The sequence below is a fragment of the Lepus europaeus genome, chromosome 14 (genome assembly GCF_033115175.1).
Source record: "Lepus europaeus isolate LE1 chromosome 14, mLepTim1.pri, whole genome shotgun sequence".
NCBI lineage: Eukaryota > Metazoa > Chordata > Mammalia > Lagomorpha > Leporidae > Lepus > Lepus europaeus.
In genome coordinates, this window is record NC_084840.1 from 54,955,528 (window position 1) to 54,969,022 (window position 13,495).

The 13,495-nt window shown below is 37.9% G+C and overlaps 1 protein-coding gene across 1 annotated transcript in view; it reads right to left on the minus strand.

Moving 5' to 3' along the window:
- Positions 1-13,495, minus strand: part of WDR64 (WD repeat domain 64) — a 141,572-nt gene that overhangs the window by 3,896 nt on the left and 124,181 nt on the right. Inside the window, exons 23-27 of the mRNA XM_062211381.1 lie at positions 12,367-12,476; positions 9,280-9,465; positions 6,252-6,357; positions 2,759-2,839; positions 1,886-1,999 (exon numbers count right to left, since the gene is read on the minus strand). Coding sequence (XP_062067365.1) covers positions 1,886-1,999; positions 2,759-2,839; positions 6,252-6,357; positions 9,280-9,465; positions 12,367-12,476 — 597 coding nt within the window. The remainder of the gene's footprint in view (positions 1-1,885; positions 2,000-2,758; positions 2,840-6,251; positions 6,358-9,279; positions 9,466-12,366; positions 12,477-13,495) is intronic.

Consider the following 13,495-nt stretch of genomic DNA (forward strand, 5'->3'; position numbering starts at 1 on the left):
TTGGACCTTCTATAAAAATCAACTCTAAATAGATCAAGGATCTAAATCTACCACCGAATACCACCAAATTGTTAGGGGATTACATCAGGGAAACTCTGCAAGACATTGGCATAGGCAAAGAGTTCTTAGAAAAGATCCCAGGGGCACAGGCAATAAAAGCAAAAGTAGACAGATGATTACATTAAGTTAAGCTTCTGCACTACAAAGGAAATGATCCACAAAGTGAAGAGGCAACTGGCAGAATGGGAGAAATTATTTGCAAACTATGCAACTGATAAAGTATTAATATCTAAGATCTATAAAGAACTCAAGAAACTTAACAACATCAAAGCAAACAATCCATTTAAGAAATGGGCAAAGGATAAAATTCAAATGACTAATGCTCACGATCATTGATCATCAGTGAAATGTAAATAAAACCACAATGAGGTTTTACCTCACCCTAGTTAGAATGGCTATCATCCCAACATCAAAAACCAATAAATGCTGGTGAGGATGTGTGGAAAAGGTACCCTGAGGTCCTAATCCATTGTTGGTAGGAATGTAAACTAGTATAACCATTATGGAAGACAGTATGGAGATTGCTCATAAATCTGAAAATAAATCTGCCAAATGACCTAGCCATCTCTCTTCTGGGGATTTGCCCAAACTAAAAGAAATCAGCCCATGAGCCATGTACCCATGTTTATTGCAGCTCAATTCACAATAGCTAAGATATGGAATCAATCCAGATATCCATCAACTTATGATGAGATAAAGAAAATGTGGTATATACACACAGTGGAATCCTATTCAACCATAAAAAAGGAATGAAATCTTTTTTTTTCAACAAAATGTACGCAACAGGAAACGATTATACTTCATGAAGAAAGTTTCAAAAAGACAAATATCATATATTTTATCTGTATGTGGCAGTTAATATAGAATATAAAAATGTATAGGGATGAGGCCTGCGCCGCAGCTCACTAGGCTAATCCTCCGCCTTGTGGCGCTGGCACACCGGGTTCTAGTCCCAGTCGGGGCACCGATCCTGCCCTGGTTGCCCCTCTTCCAGGCCAGCTCTCTGCTGTGGCCAGGGAGTGCAGTGGAGGATGGCCCAAGTCCTTGGGCCCTGCACCCCATGGGAGACCAGGATAAGCACCTGGCTCCTGCCATCAGATCAGCGCGGTGCGCCGGCTGCAGCGCGCCTACCGCTGCAGCCATTGGAGGGTGAACCAACAGCAAAAGGAAGACCTTTCTCTCTGTCTCTCTCTCACTGTCCACTCTGCCTGTCAAAAAAAAAAAAAAAGAAAAAATAAAAAAAATGTATAGGGATGAAATGGACATCTTGTGATATGATCATTGTATTGTTAGTGGAGAATTAAACTTGTGAATATACAATGGCTTAAAATTATGTGTTTGCAAAAACTCATGAAAGCATGAGATGTGATATAGCCTGGGGGATTGGGTGAGGGAGAGATAGAAGGAGGGAATTGTGGTTGTCTTCTTGGAACTCTACCTATGGAATACATGAAATCTGCTCTCTTTATACTAATTTTAAAAATAAATAAAAGAGGCAAGGATAATTACACATCCATTGGCTAAGTTGTGCCTAATTACCTAGCTTCTAAAAACAATTCAGTGAATTTTATCATAAAGCTGTAGGAAGACTTCATTAGTTAAGGCTCACAGATCCTGTTTAATGTTTCTTTCTCCATGTAGCAAATTCATGATTTCCATCTCAATGGGCTAAAAACATATACATCAGAAATAGTTATAAGAACAGTATGAACTGAAATAATTGTAGCCCCAGAATATTTCTGAGAACAGAGAAAGAATTGAAAACCAAACAGAAATGAGATACATTGTGGAATTAGAAATAACCTTGGAATTAGGGCTGACTTACTTTTTCATGTTGAGCATGACCTCCTTTCTTTTTTCCGGAAATGCCATCTAAAGATTCACTTCGTGCATCTGAACCAATGAGTGGAAGGAATCTTAGACTAGGGGGACTTGGAACCTAGGAGCCATAAATAGACACACACAAAGTTATTTATTACTAATGCAATGTGAATGCAGGAGTGAGGGATGGAGAGGGGGAAATACAGCTGCTTCAGAATACACTACTCCTCCCTGTTGCCCACTGTTAATTCTTGATAATTCACCCTTATCATCTATTACCTAAGTTTGATACAATAATGAACATGATCTGGGTAAAGATATGTAGCATTTAAGATTAACTTCAAATTTTTGGCCTTTGATTTATTGTTCTTTTGCAGAAGCTACCTGTGGTGGAAATTTGAAGAATAAGAAGGGATTTAGATAGAGAAAATGAATAGATGAACCCTAGGCAAAGAGGCAGCCCAGGCACAATCACAGAGGTAAGGGTGAAACCAGGAAAGTTTGGACATGGCAAGTAATTAATCTGGCTATAATATAGGGAGAGCATGGGCCTGATGTTGTGGGAAATGAGGGCACACAGTTCTGTCAGAAACCAGATCATAGAAGGTTTGTATGGCAATCAAGCATTTGGATTTTATCTTCTAGGTGATGTAGAGCCAACAGGGTAAAATTCAAAGTAGCTACTGTGTGGAATGGCCAAGACAAGTGATCTAGACCTTTGACACACAGAATCCAAACCTTCTCTCAGATTGGACATAATAGATTTATGGAAGCTGAGGCTGGCTTTGTTATGTGATTTTCTTCAGTCATGCTTAGTAACCTGAGGTCAGGAATGAGATGTCAGATTCTGCTGTAGTCTTAGAAACCTCCAACTCACCCTGTATATAGGCAGAGAACCGAATACAATCCCTGCCTTAATGTTTTCACTCAAGGAACTTTCCAAGGCATATCTTTGAGTCTGTAAAACAAATGAATGAATGCTTAATGAAATCAGGGTACATTCAATAGTTGAAAAATACTTGGGTTCAAATCCTAACCATCACTAGTTCCAGGATCTTGGGCAAGCCCTTCCTGTTGAATAGTTGTGAGACTCAAAAGAGATCATACATAGAGTAAGGTGCTATGCAAATATAAATTTTATTGTCATTATGTTATTATTATGAACAACAAGATATCAAAAAGAAGTTAACAGGAAAGAAGTAGATAGATTAGTATTACATAATTGAGAATGAAAAAGAATAAGAAAAGTGATTGCAGGTGAAAATCAGGGACTCCTAAGTGAAAGGCATTTCTATGCAATTTAACATTGAACCTTTGTTATTTTAACAAACACTTTAGCTAAGAAGAAGGCAAAACTTGAATAAATATTTGGTACTTGGTGCATTCAATTGATTCAAGCTCTCTATAAACCTTTCTAAAGAGTTTCCTAGCTTTTTTCTTAATGTTTAGCTTTCTTAAAAAATGATTCCTTATCTTTAAACGGAGTACTAAAAGTGAATTCCAGTCTTTATTTCTAGGTGCACTATCTCAATCCTATTTTAAAAACTTGAGTTTCTATTACATACTATGCATGTGTCTTTGCCAATGATGAGCTTATGATTTTGTAGCTGTGTTGGGAAGTAAGGTAAGTATACAAATAATTATAATTCAATGTAGGACATGCCAAGTGAACATATTATGAGCATGGGGAGATTGGGGCTTTTGAGAAAAGTGGAATTAACATTTAGTGATAATTTCAAATGTACCTGTTATATTTGAGGTTTTTTTTTAAAGATTTATTTATTCACCTGAAAGAGTTAGAGAGAGTGAGAGAGGTCTTCCATTTGCTGGTTCACTCCCCAAATGGCCACAATGGCGGAGCTGGGCTTATCCGAAGTCAGGAGCCTAGCTCATGGGTACAGGATTCCAAGCACTTGGGCCATCTTCTACTGCTTTCTCAGGCCATAGCCGGGAGCTGGGTCAGAAGTGGAGCAGCCAGGGCTTGAACTGTCACCCATATGGGATGGGCTGGCACTGCAGGCAGTGGCTTTACCCACCACCCCACAGCACTGGCCCCGAGAATTTTCTTATTTATCCTCACAATAACTCTTTGAAGGATTTTCAGATCATCTAAAACTAAACTTAAGTCTTTCAGACTCCACATCCCAGGCTTTCCTTGCTTGTCACCTTGTCTTCAGGGAAGATAAACTAACCGAGTTCCATTTGGACAGAAAGGTAAGGTTCTTGAAAAATTATTTCATTTGAATGTATTAAATAATTATTAAATATGAAGCAGATACTATAAAATAATAATGACATAATGAAAAGTCATGGACCCACTGCCGTGTTTTACAAATTGCAACAATACTTCAACTTGAAAGTGTGCAGTTACCTGATCTCACCAGTGTTCACCTGCCCTTGGTTACTAGTGACTATCCTGATTTTGTGCTTTTCAATCTCTTGCTTTGATTTATATGTTTTTATTTTATATGGCTTTTCCAAAGCAATGTTTTGTTCTGTTTTGCCTACAATGGGCTTTTACACAAATTAAATTATTTATAGGTTTACTCAGGCAAAACTTTTCTTATTTTAGCTGTATGTTTCAGACATTCATGCATGTAACTATTACTCTAGTTCATTTATTTTCACTGTTTTATAGTGTACTAACATAGCATAATTCTATAATTTATTTACCCAACACACGGTGATGCACATTTGGCTGCTCTCAATTTTGCTTTTACAAACAGACTTGCTCTGAGCTTCCTTATACCTGTCTCCTAAGCACATGTTCAAGGTATTTCCCAGGCTGTATATCCAGCAAGATAGGCCAATATCTAACTTTACTAGATAATGCCACATTGTTTTCCAAAGTGGTTCTGCAATTTGTATTGTGGCCACCAGCAGATTAGTGTTTTAACTGTGCCACATGCACAGTGACACTTGTTTCTCCGTGACTTTTTGACATTTGTCAGTCTGGTAGATCTAAAGTAGTATTCTATGATATTTTTATATACGCCACTAATGAGCTTGAACATCTTTTTATGTGTTTGTTGATGATTTGTTTTCTTTTGTGAAGTATCTAGTCAAGTTTTTAACCATTTTTAAACTGTGATGTCTTTTTTTCTCATTTACTTTTAGGGATTATTTACATTGTATGCATACTAACCTTTTCTTAGATATATGTGTTACAAAGGTAGGGTGGACAGATGGAGGGAGATTATGAATGTTGTAAGGACTTTACAGGTGATCCAGACTGTAAGATAGAAGACTGAGGGGAATTCTCAGGGAAACAATATAGAAAGTAGGGTAATGGTCTTTTATTAATGGAGGTTTTTTTTTTTTATTATTGCTTCAAATTTTACTTATTCCCATTTTATTTGAAAAGCAGACAGAGAGGAGGAAAGAGAGATTTTATGATTTTTGGTTCAGTCCCCAAAAGCCTGCACCACTTGATGTTGGCTCAGGCCAGAGCTAAAAGCTAGGAATCCAATCTGAGTCTCCTACAGGCTGGCAGGAATCTAATTACTTGAGCCTACTTTTGTTGCTTCCCAGGTTGCACAATAACAGGAAGCTAGAATCAGCGCAGAGCTTGGACTTGAACCCAGGTACTCCCAATATGGAATGGGGGCATTACAAGCAGCATTCTAACCACTGCACCAAATGCCTGCTCTGGATAACTTCAGAAAGTATGTTTGGTTTATTTTGTAGGAGATCGTGAAGAAATCAGTTTTCATTAATTAATACCTGACTTTATCCTAAAGACTCATGCTATATTCATTCTCTAAAAGTATTAAAAGTAGGAATAGAAAGAACATCAGTATGTTTGCTCTCCAAATTGTGCATAAAAAAAATTGTGTCTGTGAATGGTGGATAATGGTCACCAAGATGTCCATGCCCTACTCTCTACTAACTGCCCCCATCTGTGAATATGTTGCTCTACTTGGTTAAAGATTCTTCAAAGGTGGGATCAATGTTAAGAATCTTGAGGTGGGGAGATTATCCTAGATTTTCATGTGGACCCAATCTAATCACACAAATCCTTAAAAGCAAAGAATCTTCCCTGCTAAGTCAGAGGGACATGTGACTACATGGTTTGAGAGACGTAATATTTCTAGCTTTGGAGATTCAGGAAGGGGCCACAAACTAAGAAATAGGGGACTCTGCCCCTCGGCCTCCAGAAAGGAACACAGTTCTAGCGACACGTCAGTTATAGACCATTGAGACCTATGTCAGATTCTTACAGAATTGTAACATAAGTAATTTACATTTCTTCAGCAATAAAATTTATGATAATTTGTAGCAGCAGAACTAGAAAACAAATATATTACATTTACTAGACATATTTGAATTCAGGAATGGAAAAGCAGAAGCAAATTTCTTTTTAAAGCTACCTTGGGAGAAGAAAGAGACTTGAAAAACTTAAAATCTTGTTCCACTTCAAAGGGCTTGGGAGGTGTACATTTGAATAGTAAAGACATTGAGCTCGTTTTCCTCCATCTGCATATAAGATACAAGGAAAAAATGTTAAGTACATACCCACCTTTTATTCTTTGTCAGCTAAACAAATATGTATTCTTTGTCAGCTAAACAAATGTGTCCTCTCCCTGTGGTTCCTCAAATCCCTGGCTCCCATAGCACTCATCCCAATGGTACTATGTCTGACCTAATCCTTACTCCACTTGACTTCCCAGATTTTCCTTTAGGGTAACCACAGTGATTCCTGATTTACCTTACATTTACATTACACATAGTTAAATTCATTGATAGTCACTGGAAAAGAAAATCTGTATAGTTGGAATGAGGAAATCTTTTATATGAATTCGAAGGTTGAGTTTTATGTGTCTCAGAAAAGTTTTCCCTATAGTTAAAACTATATAATTTCCAGGCAGCAAAGGCAAGCCTTGAGCACTCCAATAGTTTTCACCGTCACTGGAACCCTTCTTGCGTGTTCTCAAAGCACTCCTATTTTGATCTCAATTCAGTGTAGTTTCTGATTCTGAGCTTCAATGCCTACTTATAGTTCTACCATCCTTTGCATTAGATAATGTCATTGTGTCCACAACTATGGTTTAATGATTGTCCTAAAGGACTTTATGTCCCTCCCTCTGGGTTTTTCCCATTTGGGATTCAACCTCTGTGACTCCCCCAGTTCTGTCACCAGTCTAGGCAGGTCTGATCTCCTGATCACTGGACATGTAAGACATCCATCATCCGAGCTTGAGCTTTGTTGGTATTGAAAGCTAAGATGAGTACCAATCTTTTCCATTATGACAAAGATCCCACCACAGCCAACACCAGGACTGAAATGTGCAAAAGCACAAAACAACTTCTGACTAACATTTTATTCTGTATTGAAGAAGCATCCTTTCTCCCCAGGCCTTTAAGCATGCTCGAGTCTCCCCTATAAACAAATTCTCAACTCTAGGGCTATTTGCATTCTTTTAAAAAAAAGTCTATACAATCTTTACCTCATATCTACCATTTATTTCTCAGCCTTGTGACATGATATCTACCCATCACACCACTAGGGCCATTGATGACTTCTCAGCTAACAAAAATGCAAATCTAGTGCTTACTTTTCTCTTGTCCTTTGTGACCTCACTGCTACATTTTATGGATGCTACATTCTACGGATGCTACATTCTACATTCTTTTTTTTTTTTCAAAGACTTATTTATTTGAAAGGGCTCAGATTGAGAGAGAGAGAGAGAGAGAGAGAGAGGTCTTCCATACATTTGTTCATTTCCAGATAGCCACAATAGCCATGGCTGAAGCCAGGAGCCAGGAGCTTCTTCTGGGTCTCCCATGTGGGTTGCAGTGGCACAAGCACTTGGACCATCTTCTGCTGTTTTTTCCAGACTATTAGCATGGAGCTGGATTGGAAGTGGAACAGCTGTGACAAACTGGTGCCCATGTGGGATGCTGTGTCGCAGGTGGCAGCTTCACCTGCTATGCCAAAAAGCTGGTCCCATTACACATTATTGATCACCTTACTCACAGCTCCTTCCTCCCTTGACTCGCTATACACCACTTGATTTGTGGTTTTCTTTTCAATTTCTTAGCTATTCCATTTCAGTGATTTCACTGCTATATCTTCCTTGGCTTGCTCTTCAGAAGCTATTTCCTAAATTGTTCCTTAATTTTCTGTTTTTCTCAATCTATACCTGAATGACTTATCCACAGTGAAAGTACTGGTGTGTTGGAGAGTCCAGTCTTTATCTTGAGACACTCCAGACAGATCTATCTTGGTGCTCATTAAGACCCTTTGTAACCTAACCAAATGCTTTTTTCTTTTCCTTTTCATATCTAATGACTACTGAGCTTGTAACTAACTAGAATGTCTGTTCAAACAGATAGATAATGCTTGCATGTAAATTTCAGAAACTGGTCTTTAGAAAGTCAGCTGAAGTTGCAAATTAATCCGGCCAGCCCTCTTCAGCATGACCAGATGTTTGAATTTATTTTAACTAGATTTTTAGGGGGTATGGGTAACCATGGGCAGTAGGCTGAGTGAATCTCATGCTGATTAATAAAACACTACAATCTCTTAACTGAATACTTTGCCTCTATCAGATCTCAGCCAAATAACATTTTTTAGCTATTTAGTTATGCAGAACATCTGCTATTCCCTCCTCATGATGAAGTCAAACCATCAACCAAGTTTCTTAAGGAACCTTGCTGAGTCTGTTACCCCATTATCAGACCCACACCTAGCTTCAGCACCTGACTCAGCAGTGCAACCTCACTTTTGCATCACTTAAAAGCCCCAGAGCATAGTCTGTATTTATTGAGTGCCCCCTCAAAGTCTGGTATCATTTTCATATGCTAGTCAATTAAGCTTTGTCTTTGCTTTTTCCTTAAACTTTGTCCTCCTTACCTGGACTTGGCCCCATTGACAAGGACTGGATTATCCACCTTCACTTGAGTTGGACTATAATATCTCAGACTTAACCCTGCCTCAAGTCAAGCTCATTATTTCCTCCAGACCTGCTTTTCTTCTTGTGTATCCTCTCACAGGGAATTCTATAAAGTTTAAAAATTCTTACTTGGTTCACTACAAAGCTCATTGTGATGTGACCCCTATAGATTTTTCTAGCTTTATTTCCTTTTATATTTTCCCCATGTGCCCCAAAAGACTGCATCATAATCTCATTATTTAGCACCTTGGCCCAGGCAGTTGCCTCTTTGATCTTCTTTGGTAAAGTCTTATTTAGCCTTTTGTTATTATTTGAAGAATTAAATGTTTCCAAAAGTACTACTCTACCAACTCACAGCTTTTTATTTACACTTTTTTTCTTTCCACTGGATTGAAATGTTACTGAAAATTTCTAGACCTATAACCTTTAAATTTTCTGTGTCCAGAACAATGTCACAATTTAATTCTTTTCTGGTCATCTAAAGAAAAGCTAATGATCTTACCTTGTTCGGTCAAATACCAGAGGATATTCGTATCTTTCCTTTTCTGTTAAATTGCTTTCTTCTTTCATTTCTATGGGATATTCGCTAACATCACACGGCAAAATGAAATCACTTGTCGGTGATAATTCAAAGTTCCTTCGCTGTCCAAAGTAGCCACAGTAATGACCACTGAGGGCATGCCAAAGCCTGAGAAAAGGTAAAGGGGGGAGGAAGGAGAGAGTAAATGAGGACTTCAGTGGCAGTTATTATGTTCATTAGATCATTGCATTGGTTCATCAAGGATTTTGGACCTGAGTCTAAGGCTCTTCCTAGTAAATGCCGTGGGGCTAATCATAGTGTAGACATTTTGATCAGAACTCCAATCCACAATCTTTTAGTGAAATGTCAGTTTGAATCTGCATTTATGACACCCATTTATCAGAGCTGGAAGACAAGGAACAGATTTTTTTCCAAAAATAACACTTTATTTAAGATAATCAGAACTCACACTGGCTGACAGTCTATTATTTTTTATTAAGCCTTAGAATGGACTCTATCCTGCTGTCTACATTTCAAATAAGTATCAACAGAATTTGTAGAACTAGTGATGCTTTTATTAAATGTAAAATTCCTCTTGACTTTCATTCACAATTCCTACTCTTAGGGAAACACCATACTAATGTCCTGCAGAAAGATGGCAAAATAGTGACTCTATATGTGTTATTATTCATCAGTTCTCTAGGAGGTTCCTGTAAATAGCACATGTATCTATATCTTATGGAACAGAAACTGTCTTAGGGAAAACATAGTGACCTATGTCTTAGGGAAAGAACATACTATTTGGAAGATCTTCCTTTTCTTTCTTGATTTCAACCTTAGAGTAGTAAATGATGAAAACAATCATCATGTGCCCTGCAGTAGTGATTCAGAACAAGGAAGACAAGCTGTGGCGCAGCAGGTTAATGTCCTGGCCTGAAGCGCCAGCATCCCATATGGGCACTGTTTCGAGACCCAGCTGCTCCATTGAAATTTCATCTCTCACATATGGGGTTGGGGTGGAGCTTTGACAGATATTTAGGTTGTGAAGTCCCCAGCCTCATGAATGTGATTAATGCCATTATATAAGAGGCTTGGGAGTTCTGTTTACCCCTTCCACCATAGGAGGACACCTTTTCCCTACAGATCCACCTTGAACCGAACATTTCTAAACCTTCTCTTTCATCTTTCCATAATCATAAGTATTTTGTCTTTGAATGACTCCTATCTTGACTAGTAACAACAACATTCACTTAAGTGTAAGGTCAAGAGTCTTTTTCTTTTGCTTATATAAAGGGAACAAACTTAATACATTTCATATAAATAGTTTTAAGAGCATGATGGTATTTTCCACCCTACCCTCCCTCCCTTCATCCCTCTCACTCACCCTCCTCTTTTTCTTACTTTTATTTTAATTTTTACAATGACATAGTTCCAATTTTCTTTCACTTTCCACCCCTTTCAATTAAGATTTATGAATTCATGTTACATCTGAGACAGCACTCAGTTCTACATCATATACTTCCATCACTGTTGGCACTTCCCTAATCCAAGTTACTATATTCACTGTAGACATATAATTGATCTTGTACTCAGTTTTGCTGCCCTACGATCTATCCCTATACAGTATCTTTTAAATATATAATTCAGCTCCTGTTACTCCTCTGTTTAAAATGATTTAGTGGCTATTTCTTTTTTTTTTTTTTTTTTTACAGGCAGAGTGGACAGTGAGAGAGAGAGAGACAGAGAGAAAGGTCTTCCTTTGCTGTTGGTTCACCCTCCAATGGCCGCTGCGGCCGGCACATCGCGCTGATCCGAAGTCAGGAGCCAGGTGCTTCTCCTGGTCTCCCATGCGGGTGCAGGGCCCAAAGACTTGGGCCATCCTCCACTGCCTTCCCGGGCCATAGCAGAGAGCTGGCCTGGAAGAGGGGCAACCGGGACAGAATCCGGTGCCCCAACTGGGACTAGAACCCAGTGTGCCAGCGCCGCAGCAGAAGATTAGCCTATTGAGCCACAGCACCAGCCTTAGTGGATATTTCTTTCATAGCAAAGTTCCTAACAATGCCTACCACACAAGGCATAGCCTTGACCCTGCCTCTTTGGCCTGAAGCCCACATAGTTAGTTAAGGTCTATTTAATTTTAGTTCAAGGGCTTTTATGAAACATAAAATATTCCTTCATCTTCATTCTTATTTGTTTAAATTCTCTAATATACTTTGAAGCCTCTCTGCATCTCTTAATCTGGCTTAACTTCATTTTTCTAAAAGAATAATTGATTACCATGATTTTAAGACATTTTGAAAGTTAGTAATTTGTCTCCAGAAATGTCCTTTCACCTCATATATATGTCTATGTCTTGGTATTTGTAGTGTATGTACTTAGCATTATCTGGGTAATTAAAAACAAGTAGACTTTTGTTCAGTGGACTAATTAGCTCACTCATTTTTCTCAGCATTTGTTTATAATTTTTCTATGATTTTCAATCTTGAGCCTCTTTTTATGATCTTCTCTAGGTTTGGATATCTCTCTCACCTGTCTCACCTTTGATAGAACTCTACAAAAAATTCTTATTGGAAATACATTTGTTATATCTTTTTAAATAATTTTATTAATATAAAGAGAACAAATTTCATAGATACAATTCTAAGTAGATAACCATATTTCTCTCCCTCCCTCCTTCCTTCCCTCCATCTGCCCTTCTTCCTTCCTTTCTTTTCTCCTTTGATTTTTACAATAACTTCACTTCAGTTTATAATCATAGGCGTAATACACCACTAACCGTAATGTTCAATAAGTAAAAAGTAGAAAGACCACTGTTCCACAGGAATATAGACAAGGGCTAAAAACAGTAATGAAGATGTCATCTCATTTTCTTGGATGTGGAAAATAATTCCAAATCAGTGAACATATTGCCTATGCCCTTTGTGTCACCTTTTTATTATTCTATTTTGTTTTTTACTTTATTCACTCACAAAGATTGCATTTGAACTGTGTTCTTCAATTTTAGCTTGAAATCCTTTTCCTCTCATACTTAAATCCCTGAATGCACAGTATGAAGCCACCTTGTCTTACCTTACTGAGCCATCGATGGAGGCTGTAAGCACTACTTGTTTGTCTTCCACGTAGATTACTTGAATAATTTCTAATGCATGGGCACGCCAGGAAAGCAGCTGCTTGAATTTCTAGATAATAAAAAATAAAACATATCCATTGGAATAAGTATATGCTGGTCACAATCTATTCTTGGGCATGAGAGATCCATACTTATGAGTGACATCTGTGCTAGATGACTAAAACCTTACCCAATTAGCTCTTCTTTTCTTGTTGAGTATCAAAGTGCCATTTTTAGAGATTTATCAATCCACACATAACCATTGGAGAGAAAGCATCTTATAGCCTTAGTAATTTAGCATGTGAGTGAAGATTGGCAATTAATTTAGTTGGTGATTAGTAGATGACTAGATGAAAGAAATGCCTTAGCAGGTGGTTGTGGGAAGAGTGAGCATGTATATAATCAGGAGTGGGAGGAAGCAGAATTGGAAGGTAAAACTCAAATGAAGATTGGCAAAAAGACTTGCTGTATTCAAATTTTATTTTGAGATAACATTGGCTATATTATATTTTGAAAGGTGTGGGGTGGGAGGTATATACTATCAGGAAGTGACAAAAATGATGAGTTAAACTCATAGCCTTTCAGAAACATCATGAGGCTTAATTAGCATGTTCCTTTCAGTTTATTGTCAAGGTTGGAGCCCTTTATGGGCCTCAAGACATTTCTGAAGTATGTGAGGTAGGGTTGTCATCTGAGGAGTTTGTGCTACAGTCACATGGCCTTAGAGTATGTTCTCTTTTTTAATTTATTTATGTTATTTATTTGAAAGACAGAGTTACAGAGAGAGGTAGAGACAAGCTTGAAGTTCTCCAAAGAGTCTCCTACATTTGAACTTTAACAAAGGTTAGGTACAGTTCCTCCTAAATTTCTTGGTCTTCTGATTCATTTCCTCTGGCCTTTCTTGGAGAGCAACAGAAAATCTTCCGCATTCTCCTACTTCTTATTTTCCCAAGACTATTCAAGAGTATCTGGTGTTTCAATGTTTCTTTCTATGCCTAAGGATGGAATTCTCTAAGGAAAATGTTTCTCTAGCGTGTTTCATACCTGTAGTAAAATACAGATTTTGTTTTGTGACTCAGTAAAAACAAA